Source organism: Myotis yumanensis, unplaced genomic scaffold (assembly GCF_028538775.1).
Source record: "Myotis yumanensis isolate MYYU_CA2020_CCGP unplaced genomic scaffold, mMyoYum1.0.hap1 SCAF_9, whole genome shotgun sequence".
NCBI classification, from domain to species: Eukaryota; Metazoa; Chordata; class Mammalia; order Chiroptera; family Vespertilionidae; genus Myotis; species Myotis yumanensis.
Genome location: NW_027223760.1, coordinates 1325826 through 1345888, shown reverse-complemented (window position 1 = coordinate 1345888; position 20063 = coordinate 1325826). Strand labels below are relative to the sequence as shown.

Here is a 20063-nt window from a genome sequence, read left to right as displayed (position 1 = left end):
ACCAACCTCGCCTGGGCGGCCCTCACCGTCCTGGCCCCACGCAGCCTGAGGTGCCTGACCTCTGACCTGACGTCCTCCCAGGTGATTGCAGTGGCTGACGCAGAGGGGGGTGGGCGGGGCCAGAGTGGGCGGGGGGCTGCGTGGCCGGGAGGTGGGGGCCTGGCTGCTCCATGGGCAGCGCCTTCCGAGCCCAGCGTGCGGTCCTGTCCAGGCAGGGCGCGCACAGGAAGCAGCCATGTGCCCCCCGGGTGTAAAGGACCGCGATGCAGTCCCGTGCAGCGCCTTCCATGACCCTCTGCTGCCTGTGCCTGCGGCTCCCATACTGCAGAGTGCGCGCTCTCCAACCAGGTTTGCTGTGAGCAGTGACCGGGTGACCTCCTGGCGGCGTCACTGCTCCCTGATGTAACCTCCTGCGGGTGTGTAGCCCGCTGTGCACTGGGCGGCCCGTGTAGGTCGTGTGTGTCTGCAGGGTCCTTCACACAAGGACAGAATCGAACAGCACCTTCCCAACCATCCCGTTGCTCAGCGGCACGTGACTGCACTGCAAGGTGCGAAGTCCAACCCCATAGAACGTATGCCCCCGTATCACACGTCTGAGCGTCTGCGTGGTTCTGCTGGGCTTAGTTCATCAGCCCAGTTCCCTGAGACACAGGTGAACCAGGAACCAGGTACCCCGTGGCTGGAAGGAGCAACCCCTAACGCAGTGGCTGAAGATGGAGGCTTCCGGCCGGAGTGCAGCGGGGCGCACTAGCCCGCCCTCCTCCTGCGTGGCCATCCCCTGGGCCTCGGAGCCCGGTGTGTTCTCCCGACACCCCACTTCCACTTGGAAGAGCCATGTGGCCCTGCCTGGCACGGGGAGCCGGACATGTGGCACCTGGGTGAGACGCCAGCTTCTGTGGGCCGCTCAGTGCTGGGGAAGGACAAGGAAGAGACCAAGGTGTGGGCCGCCTGGTACCGCCCTCCACATCAGACACTTCCTCTGCGGCCGAGCTCAGCCTCCGGAGGCCTGACAGGAGCCCCCGCTGCGGGCCTGCAGCCCGGAACACGTGGCCACGAGCCCGTGGCTGTGGTGGAGGGAGGCCCCTCCGAGTTCAGATGGACTGAAAATGCAGTCCACGTGGGATTTAAGAGCCAGGCCAGGAAAGAGAATGTAAAATATGTCTTTAATAGATTATTCAATTGACACATGTTAAATGACAATATTTTGGATATGTTGGGTTAAATAAAATATATCATTAAAATTAATTTCAAGACGGTGAGCACCGGCCAAGGCTGCGTGATCGCAGGTCCGGCTCCCGCAGGCCCCACCGAGTCCCGACCCTCAGCTGCCCCCACCTCGCCTCGCCCCCGCCGCCATGCGCCCCGCCACGCGCACTGTTTCCGGGCCTGGCGCTGCTGCTCCCGCGGCCCCTTTGCTGGTGCTGGAACTCACGGACAGCTTCGAGAGTCGCGTCTCCGACACCGGCTCTGCGGGCCTCCTGCTGGTGTGGACACCGCAAGAGGCTTGCCCCGAGCATGAAGCCGCAGCTACTCGATTAAAAGGAATAGTCCCATTAGCAAAGGTTGAATGTGCTGCCAACACAAACACCTGTAACAGGTATGGAGTCAGTGGATATCCAACCCTGAAGGTATTTAGAGATGGTGATTCTTCAGGTGCTTATGATGGCCCAGGCCTGCTGGTGGGATTGGCAGCCCCCTGAAGAAGCAAGCCGAACAGCTGCAGTTCCTCTCAGGCCTGAGGAAGAATGTGAGAAGTTCATTGGTGATAAAGATGCTTCTGTGGTGGGTTTTTTCAAGGATTTATTCAGTGAAGCTCACTCTGAATTTCTAAAAGCAGCCAGCAACGTGAGGGATAACTACCGATCTGCACACACCAATATTGAGTCTCTGGTGAACAAGTATGATGATGATGATGGAGAAGGTATCACTTTGTTTCTCCTTCACATCTGATGAACAAGTTTGAAGACAAAATTTCAGCATATAAGGTACAGAAAATGACCAGTGGCAAGATTTAAAAAATTATCCTTGAAAACATTTTTGGTATCTGCCCTCACATGACAGAAGATAATAAAGACTTGATACAGGGCAAGGACTGACTTGTGGCGTACTATGACGTGGACTACGAAAAGAATGCTAACGGTTCCAGCGACTGGAGAAACAGGGTGATGATGGTAGCAAAGAAATTCCCAGATGCTGGACACTAACTTAACTTTGCTGTAGCTAGCTGCAAAACCTTTAGCCATGATCTTCCCGATTTGGGTTTGGAAAGCACTGCCAGAGAGACTCCTGTTGTTGCTATCAGAACTGCAAAAGGAGAGAAGTTTGTCATGCAGGAGGAATTCTTGCGTGATGGCAAGGCTCTTGAGAGATTCCTGCACGATTACTTTGATGGCAACCTGAAGAGATACCTAAAATCTGAGCCAATCACAGAGAGCAATGATGGACCTGTAAAGGTACTGGTAGCAGAGAATTTTGATGAAATAGTGAATCATGTGAATAAAGATGTGCTGAATGAATTCTATGCTCCTTGGTGTGGCCACTGTAAGAATCTGGAACCTAAGTATAAAGAACTGGGAGAGAAGCTCAGAAAAGACCCAAATATTATTATAGCCAGGATGGATGCCACAGCCAATGATGTGCCTTCTCCATATGAAGTCAGAGGTTTTCCTACCATCTACTTCTCTCCAGCCAACAAGAAGCTAGATCCAAAGAAATATGAAGGTGGTCATGAATTAGGTGATTTTATTAGCTATCTACAGCAAGAGGCTACAAACCCCCCTATAATTCAAGAAGAAAAGCCAAGAAGAAGAAGGCACAGGAGGATCTCTAAAGCAGCAGCTAAACATACCACTTTGTAAAGAACTCTTCCACCAGAGCTGGGAAAACCATTAGGGAAGGACTGGTACCCATATGGGATTATTACCTCTCAGGGCTGAGAGGATAGATGGATATTATCTGAATCCTGTTAAATTTTCTCTAAACTGTTTCTTAGCTACACTATTCATGGAAATACCAGGACCAGTTTATGTTTGTGCTTTTGGGAAAAATTATTTGTGTTGCTGGGGGTGGAGGGAATTGAGTTGGGGGTTATTTTCTAATTTTTTTTTTTGTACATTTAGAACAGTGATAATAAATGAGCCCCCTTTAAACTGTCAAAAAAAATAATTTCAACTTTTTAAAATCCAGCCCCTAGAAGTTTTAAGATTTCAGATGTGGCTCAGGGTAGATTTCTGTTGGGCAGTGCCAACCTAGAGTAGTTCCCAAGTCTTAAATTTTAGAAAGTTCGGTCAGATCCTCATCAGTTCCTAACCAGAACTCCGACCAGAACTTTGGCTGGAGATCCTGGCTATAGGTCCTGACTAGGCTGCTGACCAACTGAAGGCTGTCTTCGTGTCATTCCTTCTTCGCCGACTCCGTCCACACCTTTGGGGACCCCTGGACCTGCTGGGATTGGACCCCAGCAGCACCCAAAGCCTCCTGATCACCACACCCTCTGTCTGAGGAACAGCAGCTGTACGTGAAGCCTCCCACCACCAGCCAGAAGAGCCAACACAGCTGTGAACAACACCCACCAGAGGAGCTGCTGCCAACTGGAAAGCAGCTGCTAACGCAACCGTCTGAGCAGCAACCACAACCCAAGGAGCCCCTGCCACCCGGGGAGCAGCCACTGAACGTCTCAACATCTACATATGTCAGCGAGATCAAACATGGGTAGGCAAAGAAACCCCCAAAGGAAAGAAAAGGAGGACTCGCCAGAAAAGCAGCTAAGTGAGACAGAGGCATGCAACATGACAGAAAAAGAATTCAGAATAAGGGTCCTAGAGTGCATACATTGGACGGAGGAAAAAGTCAACAACTTATTCAAGAAGCAAGAAGAAACAGATGAAAAAATCAACAGCTTATGCAAGAAGCAAGAAGAAACAGATGAAAAAATCAATTACTTATGCAAGAAGCAAGAAGAAACAGATGAAAAAATCAATAACTTATGTAAGACCCAACAAGAAATGAAGAGCGATATCGCTGCAATAAAAAACACCGTTGAAAGCATCAAGAGTAGACTAGGAGAAGCGGAGGACCGAATTAGTGAATTAGAAGACAAAGAAGCAAAACACACCCAAACTGTACTGCAATTGGAGAAAAAAATTAAAAGACAGGAGGAGAGCCTAAGGGAGCTTTGGGACAACATGAAGCGAAACAACATACGAATAATAGGGGTGCCAGAACAACAGAAAGAGGAACAAGGATTAGAAAACCTATTCGAAGAAATAATATCAGAAAACTTCCCTGAGGTGGGGAAGAAAAAAGTCACACAAGCACAGAGAGTCCCAAACAAGGTGAACCCGAAAAGACCCACACCAAGACACATCATAATTACCGTGGCAAGTGTTCAGGACAAAGAGAGAATCTTAAAGGCTGCAAGAGAGAGACGGAAAGTTACATACAAGGGATCTCCCATTAGACTATCAAATGATTTCTCAACAGAAACACATCAGGCCAGAAAAGAATGGACGGAAATTTACAAAGTGATGCAAAGCAAAGGACTGAATCCAAGAATACTCTATCCAGCAAGGCTATCATTCAAATTTGAAGGGGAAATAAGAAGCTTCACAGACAAAAAAAGTCTAAGGGAGTTTATCACCACCAGGCCAGCAATGCAAGAAATGCTAAAGAGACTGGTGTAAAAAGAAATAAAAAGCTCAGAAAGAAAACAGCCACACACAAAAAAAGAAATGGCTACAAACAAGTACCTTTCAATAATAACTTTAAACGTAAACGGACTAAATGCTCCAACCAAAAGACATCGAGTGGCTGAATGGATAAAAAAACATGACCCATACATCTGCTGTCTACAAGAGACCCACCTCATTAGAAGGGACTCACACAGACTGAAAGTGAAGGGATGGAAAAATATCTTCCAGGCAAATGGAAAGGAAAAGAAAGCCGGGGTAGCAATACTTATATCGGACAAAATAGACCTCAAAGTGAAGGCCATAACCAGAGATAAGGAAGGCCACTTCATAATACTAAAGGGATCAATACAACAAGATATAACCCTGGTAAACATTTATGCACCCAATGCAGGAGCATCCAAATACATAAAAAAAACTCCTGGAAGATATCAAAGGAGAGATCGACAACAATACAATCATAGTAGGGGACTTTAATACACCACTGACATCTCTGGATAAATCCTCCAGACAAACAATCAGCAAAGAAACAGCAACCCTAAATGACTCACTTGATCAGATGGACTTAATTGACATCTTCAGAACACTTCACCCCAAAGCCACGGAATATACATTCTACTCAAGGGCTCATAAGACACATTCAAAAATAGACCACATATTGGGTCACAAACAAAGTCTCCCCAAATTCAAGAAGATTGAAATCATACCAAGCATCTTCTCAGATCACGATGGCATAATATTATAAATGAACTATAAAAAAAACAACCCAAAACACTCAAACACTTGGAAGCTGAATAGCATGTTATTAAATATTGATTGGGTTACCAATGAGATCAAAGAAGAAATTAAAAACATCCTGGAAGCTAATGACAATGAAAACACAACAATCCAAAACTTATGGGACGCAATGAAAGCAGTCCTGAGAGGGAAGTTTATAGCTCTACAGGCCTATCTCAAAAAGCAAGAAAAAATGGTAGTAAATCATCTAACTCTACAACTCAAAGAATTACAAAGAGAGCAACAAGAAAACCCCAGAGTGAGCAGAAGGAAGGAGATAATAAAGATTAGAGCAGAAATAAATGACATAGAGACCAAAAAGATAATACAGAAAATCAATGAAACTAAGAGCTGGTTCTTTGAAAGGATAAACAAGATTGACAAACCCCTAGCCAGGCTCACCAAGAAGCAAAGAGAGAGGACCCAAATAAACAAAATCAGAAACGATAGAGGCGAAATAACAACAGACCCCACAGAAATACAAATGATTGTTAAAAAATACTATGGACAGCTCTACTCCAACAAACTAGACAACCTGGAGGAAATGGACAAATTCCTAGAAAAATACAACATTCCAAAACTCAATCAGGAAGAATCTAAAAATCTCAATAGGCCAATAACTATGGAAGAAATTGAAGCAGTCATCAAAAAGCTTCCAGCAAACAAAAGCCCAGGGCCAGACGGCTTCACAGGGGAGTTTTACCAAACATTCAAGGAAGAACTAAAACCTACCCTCCTCAGACTACTACAAAAAATTCAAGAGGAAGGAACACTTCCAAGCTCATTCTATGAAGCCAGCATCACCCTAATACCAAAACCAGACAAAGACAACACAATGAAAGAGAATTACAGGCCAATATCCCTCATGAACATAGATGCCAAAATCCTCAACAAAATCTTAGCAAATCGGAGCCAGCAGTACATCAGAAAGATCATACACCATGACCAAGTAGGATTTATCCCAGGGATGCAAGGATGGTACAATATACGCAAATCAATAAACGTGATACATCACATAAACAAATTGAAAGAAAAAAACCACATGGTCATATCAATTGATGCAGAAAAAGCATTCGACAAAATCCAACACCCATTTTTGATAAAAACTCTCAGCATGGTGAGAGTAGAAGGATCATACCTCAACATAATAAAAGCCATATATGACAGGCCCACAGCCAACATCATACTCAATGGACAAAAACTAACACCATTTCCCCTAAGAACAGGAACAAGACAAGGATGCCCACTCTCACCACTCCTGTTCAACATAGTCCTGGAAGTATTAGCCATTGCAATTAGACAAGAAGAAGAAATAAAAGGCATCCAAATTGGAAAAGAGGAAGTAAAACTGTCCTTATTTGCAGACGACATGATATTATACATACAAAACCCTAGAGACTCGGTCAAAAAACTACTAGACTTAATACATGAATTTGGCAAAGTAGCAGGATACAAAATTAATGCCAAGAAATCTGAGGCATTTCTATACACCAATAGTGAACTTGCAGAAAGAGAGATTAGAAAAACAATCCCATTTACCATCGCACCAAAAAAATTAAGCTACCTAGGAATAAACTTAACGAAAGAGGTAAAAGACCTCTACTCAGAAAACTACAGGACATTGAAAAAAGAGATAGAGGAAGACATAAACAGATGGAAGAACATACCGTGTTCATGGATTGGTAGAATCAACATCATTAAAATGTCCATACTACCCAAAGCAATCTATAAATTCAACGCACTTCCCATTAAAATACCAACAGCATACTTCACAGATCTAGAACGAACTCTCCAAAAATTCATCTGGAATAAAAACAGACCCTGAATAGCTACAGCAATCCTGAGAAAGAGCAAAGTAGGTGGGATCTCAATACCAGATATCAAGCTGTATTACAAAGCCACTGTTCTCAAAACTGCCTGGTACTGGCACAAGAACAGACATATAGATCAATGGAATAGAATAGAGACCCCAGAAATCGGCCCAAACCAATATGCTCAATTAATATTTGACAAAGGAGGCAAGAACATACAATGGAGCCAAGATAGTCTCTTCAATAAATGGTGTTGGGAAAACTGGACAGATATATGCAAGAAAATGAAACTAGACCACCAACTTACACCATACACAAAAATAAACTCAAAATGGATAAAGGACTTAAATGTACGACAGGAAACCATAAAAATTCTAGAAGAATCCAAGGGCAACAAAATCTCAGACATATGCCGAAGCAATTTCTTCACTGATACAGCTCCTAGAGCAGTTGAAACTAAAGAGAAAATGAACAAATGGGACTACATCAAAATAAAAAGCTTCTGCACAACCAAAGAAACCATCAACAAAACAACAAGAAAACCCACTGTGTGGGAAAACATATTTGCCAACGTCATATCTGATAAGGGCCTAATCTCCAAAATTTATAGGGAACTCATACAACTTAACAAAAAGAAGATAAACAATCCAATCAAAAAATGGGCAAAGGATCTAAATAGACACCTTTCAAAAGAGGACATTCAGAAAGCCAAGAGACATATGAAAACATGCTCAAAGTCACTAATCATCCGAGAAATGCAAATCAAAACAACAATGAGGTACCATCTCAGACCTGTCAGACTGGCTATCATCAACAAATCAACAAACGACAAGTGCTGGAGAGGATGTGGAGAAAAAGGAACACTTGTGCACTGCTGGTGGGAATGCAGACTGGTGCAGCCACTATGGAAGACAGTATGGAGTTTCCTCAAAAAACTGGAAATGGAACTCCCATTTGACCCTGTGATCCCACTTCTAGGAATATATCTCAAGAAACCAGAAACACCAATCAGAAAGGATATATGCACCCATATGTTCATAGCAGCACAATTCACCATAGCTAAGATCTGGAAACAGCCTAAATGCCCATCAGTAGATGAATGGATTAGAAAACTGTGGTACATCTACACGGAATACTATGCTGCTGTAAAAAAGAAGGAACTCTTACCATTTGCAATGGTATGGATGGAACTGGAGAGCATTATGCTAAGTGAAATAAGCCAGTCAATGAAGGAAAAATACCACATGATCTCACTCATTCATGGATAATAGAGACCATTATAAACTTTTGAACAATAATAGTTACAGAGGCAGAGCTGCCTCACACAGATTGTCAAACTGCAGCGGGAAGGCCAGGGAGGGTTGGGGGGCAGGAGGGAGGGGGGAAAGAGATCAACTGAAGGACTTGTATGCATGCATATGAGCATAACCAATGAACATAAGACACTGGGGGGTAGGGGAAGCCGGGGTATTGTCAAGGGTGGGGAAAAAAAAGGACACATATGTAATACCCTTTGTAATGCTTTAAGTAATAAAAAAAAAAAAAAAGAACATAAGTGAAAATCAAAAAAAATAAAAATAAATTTTAGAAAGTTCTTAAAACAATTACACTAAGAAGTTTTTCCCCTCAGTATATCATACACCACTTTGAGATGACTGGGAGAGGAAAATAAAGAAATCAAATACGGTCCTACCCACCCCCACCTCCCAAACCCTGTGCCGCATCGATTTACGGCTAGGGTTCAGGATCTGAAGAAGGGGCTGTGCACAAATGAAAACACTAGACAAGAAATATGAATTTAGAAGGCATGGGGGCCAGGCGGAAACTTCCCTCTGGTGCAGAAGCTCGATGAAAACTCAGTCCTGTCTGCTTTTATTCACTTGAATATACATTTGCCCTTTAGGAATGCATACAGGCATATCAAAGATAAAGTTTGGTAAACAGTAAAAGGGTTATCAGGTTAGGGAATTGCCTTCAGCCCTGCTGAATATCAAAGTCCATTGGCCTTCCAATGGGTCTTTTTGCATTTACTTAGCCTCCGGCACCCTGCGCCTCTCCCTCCCCCACCCCCCCCTGTGCCCCTGCTCTTCCCAATCTTTCTTCATAAGACATGCTCAGCAGCGAGGCCATCCTCTGCCCCCCCCCCCCCCGAGACTCCAGGCTGGCACAGCTGAACTGAAGCCATGACCCTGCTCCTCCTCCGCAGCCGCCTGAGACTGGCCTTCATCACCTCATCATCGCCTCCTGAAAAACCCTGCAGGACTCATGGGAAAATGGGCAAACCACCTACAACATGTACACCTGTAGTCAAAACACTAACAAAAACAATCACTGTGCTTATTTAAAGCCCTACTAAAGTTGAAGACATTAAATTCCTAATAAACCAATAACTATAGGGCTTCACCTTTTGAAAAAGGAGTTGATGGCATCTTGATGGAAGGAGTTGATGGTGTCTACAAAAGGATGGATGGTTTCTAATTCTGGATATTAAAATTCAGAGTTGCCCAGGCCAGGTAGCACAGCTAGAGCATCATCCCAAAATGCAAGATTGCAGGTTCGATCCCCAGTCAGGGCACAGACAAGAATGAACCAATGGATGGATAAATAAGTGGAAGAACAAGTCGATGTTTCTCACCTCTCTCTCTCTCTCTCTCTCTCTCTCTCTCTCTCTCTCTCCCCTCTCTCTCTCAAAAGAATCAATTTTTAAGAATTCAGAGCCCTAGGTGGTGTTGCTCAGTGTTTGAAGCATTCGCCCAAGGAGCAAAGGGACCTGGGTTTGATTCCTAGTCAAGGGCATGTACCTGGGTTGCAGGTTTTCTCTCTTTCTTCCCCCCACCCCACCCCCGTCAGGGCTTGTGCAGGAGGCAACCAGTCAGTGTGTCTCTCTCAAGTCAATATTTCTCTCTCTCTCCCTCTCCCTTTCTCCCTTCCACTCTCTCTAAAAATCAATGGAAAAAATATCCTCAGGTGAGGATTAACAACAACAACAAAAATTCACAGAGCCCAGCTGGCATGGCTCAGTGGTTGGGTGTCGAACTATGAACCAGGAGGTCACGGTTTGATTCCTGGTCAGGGCACATTCCCGGGTTTCGAGCTCAATCCCCAATGGGGGTGGGAGGGTGTGCAGGAGGCAGCCGGCCAATGACTCTCTTTCATCATTGATGTTTCTATCTCTCTCTCCCTCTCCCTTCCTTTCTGAAATCAATAAAAATATATATTTTTAAAATCACAGAGATCAGGGAGAATCACATAGTGATTGGGGTGCATGGCCAAACAGAGCCCCAAGGACACTGAAGGATGTCAGGTTATGCTACTTTGCATTGGCAACTGTTACCCTGGTACGGCACACAACGGAGCCTACCAAGGGCAGTCACCCCTGAGTCCGTTACCCACACTATCCAGAAACATTGCACTTTACTAATCACACAGCAGCAACTGCACATTGTAGCCAGGCCTGCAATCGGTTTGCTTCACGCTTGCAATTCCGGTTTCTGCCAGCAGGAGGAGATAGCATGCTGTGCCACAACCAGCCAATAATGTCCAGTTAAATACTTGGTCACAAGGTGGCCAAGCTTCTCTAAATCTTTTTGTGTGGAAACGATAGTACCTTAAAGAAAGAACTGGGCGTGGGGAGCAATAGAGACTGCACTTCTGCACACTACCATCAAATACACTGCTTCAGCGTTTGCGATGAAATGTAAAATGCTGCCCACGCTGTGCTCTGTGGCAAAGGGACAGAGCCATCCGTGGACGGATCGCACCGGCTGGTAAGAACCCTGTAGGTTCTCACCTCTCTCTCTCTCTCTCTCTCTCTCTATCTCTCTCTCTCCCCCCCCCCCAAAAAGAATCAATTTTTAAGAATTCAGAGCCCTGGGTGGTGTTGCTCAGTGTTTGAAGCATTCGCCCAAGGAGCAAAGGGACCTGGGTTTGATTCTTACACAGTGGGTTTCAGACTGTGCTTTCAGAGTTTGGTGAGAAAGCAAACGGAATGGTTAGTTTGAGAGAAGGTGATCATCTGTCTTTTTATTTCCTTTTCTTTCTTTAAAATATATTTTTATTGATTTCAAAGAGGAAGGGAGAGAGAGAGACAGAAACATCAATGATGAAAGAGAATCATTGATCGGCTGCCTCCTGCACACTCCACACTGGGGATCGAGCCCGCAACCTGGGCATGTGCCCTTGACCAAATCGAACCTGGGACCTTTCAGTCCGCAGGCCGATGCTCTATCCACTGAGCCAAACCCGCTAGGGCTTGATTTCCTTTTCTATGGCCACACGAAAATGATCATTCATAATCAGCGACCACAGAGGGAAGATGGCCAGCAGACACCAAGAACCAGCACTGGTTCCGTTGCCTATGGTCGCAGCAGGAAATCATGGCACTGTGCTGTGACCATCCTCCCTAAAGCACAATAAGTGGTGCCACAGGTGATAGGTGACTAATTTCGTAAAAGCCCAGCTGCTTTCTCCTGTCAACTTTTGATTTCTGTGTATTCCTTGCTGACAACCATCAAGGCTAACAGCCAGGGGATCTTTATGGAAACCTCTAGGCCTGAATTACCTGGACAAGGAGTTATTAAACAGACAGACAGCCAGATGTCCGTTTCCCCAAAGGCAGAGGCCTGAGGGGAGCTGGTGACAAGGGTGGCCGACTCCCTGCCACCGCCACCGAGTCACGCTCAGCAGCTGACGCTCCGTTTCCAGTTCACAGAGATCAGCCGGCGCATGCTCTGCTCCTACCACACGGACATAGACGAGCTCTTCGCCGAAATCGACCACTGCCTGGCCATCAACCGCAGCGTCCTGCAGCAGCTGGACGGGCAGTGTGGCCGCAGGCTCACGGACGATGACTGGCAGGAGATCCAGGCACAGGTAGGCCCTCCACAGGGAAGTGGCGTCCTTGGAGGGAGGCCTAGGGACCTTGACCTTCACACACACACACACACACACACACACACCGGCTCTGGGTGACTGCCCGGGCGCCGCCGGCCTCACCGCTCCCTGCGCTCCCCCTGGGTCTGCAGGGACCATGGGAGGAAGGGCCACTGAGAATCCAACAGAGGAAAAACTTACTTGAATGTCATAAAAATAAGAACATTTATAATGATGTTTAACAGCTACATAGAGCTGTTTTCTGAAAAAGACCATTCTATTGCTTAATTAAAAGTAATTCTGTATTGTCGATGCTCAGTATTTTATAAAGGATTTTGTTTCTAAATGTCTTACCACAGACGGGTCCAACCCCCTTTCATTTTCACAGGAGTAACAGGATGTGTATAGAATTAACATGTGTTTAGTGTTATTTTAACACAGGATGAGACTCATTCATTTGAGTAGATCCCTGTCTCTCAGAACCTCGGTCTCTCCTAATCTGGATGAACTGAGACCCTGAGAGGCTCTCACTCTGTGTTGCAGGCCCTGCAGCGGGAGGCCTCCGAGTGCTCCATCTGCCTGGCGCCGCTGGTGGGGAGCGGTCGGTGCCCCCGGGAGGCCGTGCTGCTGTCCTGCTCCCACATGTTTCACCATGTGTGCCTGCTCGCCCTGGAGCAGTTCTCCTGGGGCGACAGCTCGCCCTTCCACGCCTGCCCCCTCTGCCGTGCCTGCTACCAGAAGAAAATTCTTCAAAGTTGAATGTCATGGTCAGGGAAAAGTTGCGCCACTCTGGGGCAAAGTCTACCTTAACTTCTGACAAACTGTGGGGACTTGGGGTTCAGTGCTGCAGTGCAACTTGTTCTCCAGGGAAGGACCCTCACAGTTGTGCATAGGAAACATAACTATATTTAAAAAGCTGACAACTCATCCAGTGTCCGTCTTCACTCTGTAAAAAGAACATTCCAGATTCATGAGTTTAATCCGTTGAAACAGGAGAGGGACGGATCTAACTCGAGTTCCTGAGGTTCTGTAACTGCTGACTTGTGCCGAGTGGCCTGGCTGGGGTTGCTCAGAACAGAAAGTGCCCCTTCCTCTCTGGCGGTCTGTCTACCTGGCCCATCTCCACGGGGCTCTGGTGGGCACCCACGCAGCGTGGTGCTGCCGTGGCTGGTGTCTGACCAACAAGGGTCTGGAGGCCCCGCCATCCTCCTCCTGCTGGCTCCCTGGGTGCTTCCCTGCTCTGTAAGAAATCCCCCTTGTGCTTCAGCCCTTGAATGTGTACAAAATAAAATACTCGGTGGAGGTCGGCATCGGAAGACGGTCAATCCCGTGTTCATGACTTAGGGCCACACATCCCGTTTCAGCTCAGCCCTGAGGAACCCCAGGAGCTGCTCTGCCGCAGCGTCCTGCCCCTGGGACCCGGCTGCTTGCCCCGAGCAGGGACACCTGCCAGGAGCGACTCTGCAGCAGACCAGCCCGTCTCAGCCCTCGGCCGCTCCGCTCTCGGCTCCATCCAGCTCGTGGCTCTCCCCCATCCCCGAGTCTCCCACAAGGGTTCTACCGCTGGGGAAGAGCAGGCAGCGATGCCCATGGACCGTGCGTGGGCATTGGGACCACATCACTGCAGCCACAGCCCAGGGCAGGCGGGGAGCCAGCGAGCCCGCGGTGGGCACACAGGGTGACAAGGTTGCACCTGTCAAGGGCGCCAAATGGGACCGAATGCTGGGATGCAGGGCCTCCTCATTACTCATCTCATCCTCTTAAAACCCTAGCGTGCACTTCACTTCTCTGGACTGATTCCTACCACTCGGGAATCAGAGCTCGAGCGCCGTTCCAACGGAGCGTCACCCAGTGGGAGACGGACCGCACGGTGTGACCAACAGAGAGCCAGGGGAAGTGGGCACTGGCCCCGCCGTCCCCTTCGAAGGCCCTGACCAGTGGGCAGAGCCAGGTCGCCGTGGCCAGAGCAGGCAAGTCCACTGCCCCAAACCTGGGATCTAGAGGGAGGCCAGCGATGCCTGCATCACGCCATGAGGCACCGGGGCTCTGTTCCTGGGCTCCACGAGCCCGATCTCAGCTTCCCCAAGCCTGTGAGCTGCCCACATCCTCTGTTCTTCCAACCGGGACTTGACCAACAGGCACCAGCTGCAGGAAGCGGGGGGGGGGGGGTGGCCTGGGGCTGGCCATGGGGAGGGAGGCAGCGATCCCCGAGTGCTCAGGTGGTCTCCTGCAGCCACTCCGAGCTGACCACAGAGCAGTGAGGTGGGGCGCGTGGAGTCGCTGCCCCTCCGACGGCTCAAAGACCACGCGCTCCTGGTCCCGGCTCCTGCAGACTTCCAGGTGCGAAAGCAGGTCAGTGACCAGGAGGGAGTTGGGCCCCAAGGAGAGCGAGCTGGGGTGGCGGGGGGGGGGGGGGGGGGGGGGGGAAGGGGGGGGGGGAAGCTCAGGAGCGCGGTTCTGTGACACGGTTTCAACCTTCCTGATGCTGAGACCCTTTAATACAGTTCCTCATGTTGTGGTGACCCCCAACCACAAAATTATTTTTGTTGCTACTTCATAACTGTAATTTTGCTACTGTTATGAATCGTAATGTACATATCTGATATGCAGGATGTATTTTCATTGTTTACGACCCACAGGTTGAGAACCGCTGGTTTAAACCCATCGCCGGCCACCGGTCTCCCGAGCGATTTAAAAGTAGCCCAGTGATGGCGAACCTTTTGAGCTCGGCGTGTCAGCATTTTGAAAAACCCTAACTTAACTCTGGTGCTGTGTCACATATAGAAATTTTTTGATATTTGCAACCATAGTAAAACAAAGATTTATATTTTTTAAAAATATATTTTATTGATATTTTACAGAGAGGAAGGGAGAGGGATAGAGAGTTAGAAACATCAATGAAAGAGAACCATCGATCAGCTGCCTCCTGCACACCTCCCTACTGGGTATGTGCCCGCAACCAAGGTACATGCCCTTGACTGGAATCGAACCTGGGACCCTTGAGTCCGCAGGCCGACGCTCTATCCGCTGAGCCAAACCGGTTAGGGCAGATTTATATTTTTGATATTTATTTTATATATTTAAATGCCATTTCACAAAGAAAAATCAACCAAAAAAAAAATGAGTTCGCGTGTCACCTCGCCATCACTGAAGTAGCCTGTTTGCAGTTCAGGTGGTTGCCTATCGTGTTACCTTTTAATAGCAGATTCCAGTTTTGTTTCATGTGCTGAGGGAATTGATTTTGCTGTCATGGTGTTGTCACAACAAGCACGTGTTCCCCACCATCGGGTGGGGCTGGCTGGTCTGGGGGGTCCCCTGGGCGCACTGCACATGACTCAGCCCCCGACTTGAGGACCCTGAGCGTCGGGACTTGGGTTTCTGGCACCTGCGACCCGAGTGACAGCAAGGCGAGTGTCAGGAGAGTGTCACTCCCTCAGTGACGAGTGGTATTGGGGGTCCCAGGGGACAGCGTGTGGGCAGAGCCGCCCCTCAACCCGCCCGAGGCTCACGTCCCGGCACCTGCTCCCGCCACTGCTGGGCACCCAGGCCGAGGCCCCACCATAGGTTCGCCCAAAGGTGCGCCGCCTCCCGGACAGCTTCATACTCAGCTCAGACATGACTTCCCACAAAACGGCCACTGGGGGACGTAAGCAAAATGGGGTTCCTGTTGGTGCCACGCGAAGGTGCACATTCAGGGAGAGGCTGCCGTGTCCCTCATGGGGCGGGTGACCGCCGCTTCCGTGGGGGCCCCTGTGCCGTCCAGGCTGAGCCGCGCAGGCCTCAGGGGCGCGGCCTGTCCCCGCTTCTCTGATGGAGCGGCTCGCAGTGAGGGCGCCGCCCCCGGAGACAGCAGGCTTGCTTCTCCTGTGAGAAGCCCACATGCACAGGGTGCACCCCGCGGTGGGGGCCAGTAGCCTCCTCCGCAGAATCCTGGGGACAGGCCGCCAGCTCTGAGGGGAGCCCCAGCTCCAGGACCCCCTGCCCACGTCCTCGGGGTTCTGGTGCTGGCTCTGCTCCAGCGGTGGCCACCAGTTGACCGACAGTGAGGGAGGCGATGGTCAGGGCTGTGATCCTGAAACGTGGGACTCAGTGTGTGAGCCTTTTGACAGGAGGCTGGTGCGGGCAGACAGACAGACCCGTGGGGCAGAGCAGGGCCCCGAGCACCAACGACTTGTGCTGAGAGCGACCTTATGGATGTGTATTACGTCTCAGTTAACTAGTGAGGAAGAAAACCAACAGGATTCTTTCAAACCGTAGGGGAGGCAGGGACCTTTCAGTACTCATGGGAAATTTCAGATTTTGACGACTTCAAATTTTTAAATTTCCTAACAGCCAAAAACAAAGAGCAGGAATGGGAACTCCTGTAACAGTGTCAACAATAAACATAAACTTAAAAAATAATCAAAAATAAAGTTAAAAAATAACCAGGAAAAGTATTAACGACACACCCGGCAAATATTTCATATCCACATCACAGGGTTTTATAAAGCAATGTTCTGAAACACCAAAGTCCAGCGCTGCACGACTTTTAAGGACTTTTAAATGTCGGCTGTTTCTATGCAGCCCACTGCTAAAAGTTAAAAAGGCTACAGTCCTTTATAGGAGCTGCTACAGCTAATTACGACATTGTCTCAGAAAGGCCGAACAATTAAAATATTTAAATAGACTTTTCAAATAACAGCTGACACTTATCGAGCGCCTGCACTCAGACGCGTCAGCCACGCAGGGCGGGCGTCCGTGTAAAATGCTGTCCATGTGCAAGTCTCCCGTGTCCCACTTCTGCCCTTGGAGTTGAGTGCGGTGGCTGTGGCCACTCTTCCTGGTCCTCCTCACAGCCAGGTTCTGCACAGCTGCTTTGCACAGGGGGAGAGAACGAGGAAACGGGAAACCCAGGCCTCCGCCACCCGTCCTGGGGCTGCAGGTCCCCAGATCTGGGCCTGTGCGTTAAAGTGGGAGCCAAAGAGAACTTCCCCAAACCACCTCCTTCTGTAGGAAATGGGCCTCCGTGACCCATCTCCAGCATGGTCGGCTTTTGATGCAAACGGTTGCTGAATTTCCCCAGAGCAAACAGAATGTAGGGAGGAGGGAAGAGGATATAAGAACAAAGCACTGTGACCAGCATCATGGTGGAAACCCCCGAGGTACCTGCCTCAACTAGACTGAGGGAGGTGGAGGCAACTAGAAAAGGCTTCAGCCCAATTTTTTTAAATGGCCCAATGGGAGACAGCAAGACCTAGGCAACATATGAGGAAACAGGTGACCCCATAGTACTCAGCCAATGAGGACCCGGAGGAGGGACTGAATAAACAGGCTGTGTTTGCTGCCCCAGGTGTGCCTGTACAACTGGACAGACACCCGCTCTTGAGAACTTATTAAAAGTCTGATTTTTCCCATACTTCTGTCTCTGAGTCCGTTACTTGAATTCGGACACGTGAGAATTTCTCAGAATTCCTTTCAAGGCCATCAAGTAGTGTTCTTAAGGCCCAAATGTCTCACACGTGTTCTCTATCTGGTTTACTGTCCCCATCAAGACTGAGGTGACAGCTCTGAGCCACGCCTTTTTGGTTTAGAGGAGCGGAAGCTGTTTGGAGGTAGAGGGGCTCTGTCATTCAGTCCTGGGGACGGGATGGGGGTGGGGGCCCTCCTCGGCCGTCAGTGGGAGTAAAACGTCTCTGAGAGGCGGTGTATATAGTGGTTAAGGGCAGGACTCGGGAGCTGGCCAGAGATTTGAATTCTGAATCCTGTGGGCCCCTGGACAGGTTCCTTAACCTCTCTGTGCTTCAGCTTCCCCACCTACAAAGTGGGAATAATACTGTCACTAACAGTACACACCTCACAGGGTCACCATGGGGATTGAATAAATGACCTATGTAAATGCACATTCACACAAATTAAATGCTAAAGCAAAGCCTGGCGCCGGGAGCACCAAGTGGCTGCTGTTGGGAGTGTTCTTGTCATCACTATTTTAAAGCAGGAGGACCCTTTTGCAAGCGACATACATAACATCGGTCTCACCTTAGAATCCAGCTTCCTGTCCCCTGGCGTGGGCAGCGCTGCGGAGTGTCTGGCAGCACTCGCTCTGGAACCCAGTGCCTTGGCTGAGTGAGCCGAGCACACGGAGGCCAGCTGCTGCCACTTCCCCACCCCTCGGCACCCCACGACTGACGCCAGCGGGGCCTGGGCCTGCGCTCGGGGAGACCGGGGAGACCGAGGTCAAGGTCTCCCTGCAAACAGCAGGCTCGCCCCGCCCGCCGCTTCACCTCCAAGGCCACAGTGAGGACACAGCGAGAGGAGGTGGCCGCTGTGGACGCGGGAGGCGGAGACGCGCCCAGAGGACCGAGGGCCACATGGGAAGCGCCCACACTGGCATCGCACGAAGAGCTGGCACTTGACTGTCCAAATCCACCGTCTGCTGATACAAAAAACCGTGCAATTGCCAGGGCTGCCCCGCGTCCCTGCAGCGGCCCCGTCTTCAGTAACAGTGTCTCAAAGGAAGATGTACAAGGCGCAGTGACCACCGCCTGGGCCTCACTCCCAGCCCAGGGCCCTGCCCCGTGGTGGACACTGGAGGCCCTGCTCCCGGCCCAGCGTCCTGCTGGCCCGGCGGCTGAGAGTGGGCCTCTGCTTGGGAGGGCTCAGCAGTGAGACACCAAGAGAGCTGTCTCCATCTGGATTTCCTATTTGGTTACATTTGAACTTGAAAGACACCTTCCTAATTGAGTTACACACAACTGGAGGTTAAATCACTTCTCTCAAAAACCAGCTCCCAGCTCTCCCCTTCCAGACATAGGGATCAATCACCTAGTTTTGAAATGTTATAATCCATTTGTTAGTGGTTCAGCGATTTCGACTGATTTTAATTACACTTTTGCGGGCAACAAGGACTCGGCATGCCTAGGACTTCTGCCTCAGGTATCTGGAATAACACATTTCACCTGATGAACAATTTTCACAGTCCTCAACATGGTGTCTTTCAAACTAAATTTTACCATCCATTAATACAGGTCAGGAAATGACTTAGTGGTTTATGTTAAAAAAATAACAAAATGGAATAGAAAATGCCAGCATACATCACACACGTGAAAGGAGGCCCTCCTGGTTAAATGTTTGTTTATATGGACAGAAGTGTGTGCGTGTGGGTGCGCGTGCTGACTCACATGTACAGTGTGTCTCTTCCTGTGGTCAGAAAGCGTAAAGCACTGCCTGTCGGTGCCTGCACCAGCGGCTGGTGTCCATCCTGTCCAGAGCGCTCGCTGCGCTGCCTGGACCACACTCAGTGCGGCCGAGCCTTCTGTGGGAGAGACCAGGGGAAGCACACAAATCTAGGTACTCATTAGGATAACACATCATTTCCGCGATCGAGGCTCCATCTCAGAGTGCAAGAAACTGGTCTACCAGTAACTCCACCATAAAGAGAGAAAATAGTGGCTTCTGCCTCCATTCAGTGTCTCACCAGAATTACTGCTCTTTATACAAGGAAATGGAAGTACCTATACATACGCTGAAGTTTTAGACATGATGGTATTTCCGATTTTTTAGAAAAACACATTTCAGTGCTTATAAGCACTCATTTTTGTAAAACTTTAATTTCTAAGACATTTAAATGGTCACACTGACAATATTTCATAGAAACAGGAGTAACAATTTGTAAAAAACAAACAAAACAAAAAAACAATGCCCTGTAAACAAATTTACCAGTGCCTCCAAACATTATTTTTAAAGTAACATCAGACCAGATTTTTTAAAGTTTAAAAAGATTTTTTAAAGTTTAAAAAGTCAGTACTGTATATACACCCATATATTTTTTAAATTACTGTAAGAATTCTCTTTATTCATTAAATACTATGCAAACGACCAGAAAGCAACAAGGCTTCCAACCTGTGCTGTGGACAGATTCAGGGTGACCGAGGCCATG

General features: G+C 48.5%; 1 protein-coding gene and 1 pseudogene across 1 annotated transcript in view; both read left to right on the top strand.

Moving 5' to 3' along the window:
- RNF32 (ring finger protein 32) overlaps positions 1-12907 on the top strand; it is a 30611-nt gene extending 17704 nt beyond the window's left edge. Inside the window, exons 7-8 of the mRNA XM_070424929.1 lie at positions 11981-12148; positions 12692-12907. Of these exons, the coding sequence (XP_070281030.1) occupies positions 11981-12148; positions 12692-12907 (384 nt within the window). The remainder of the gene's footprint in view (positions 1-11980; positions 12149-12691) is intronic.
- Positions 866-3063, top strand: LOC139016622 (protein disulfide-isomerase A3-like; annotated as a pseudogene).
- Positions 12908-20063: the final 7156 nt, after the last annotated feature.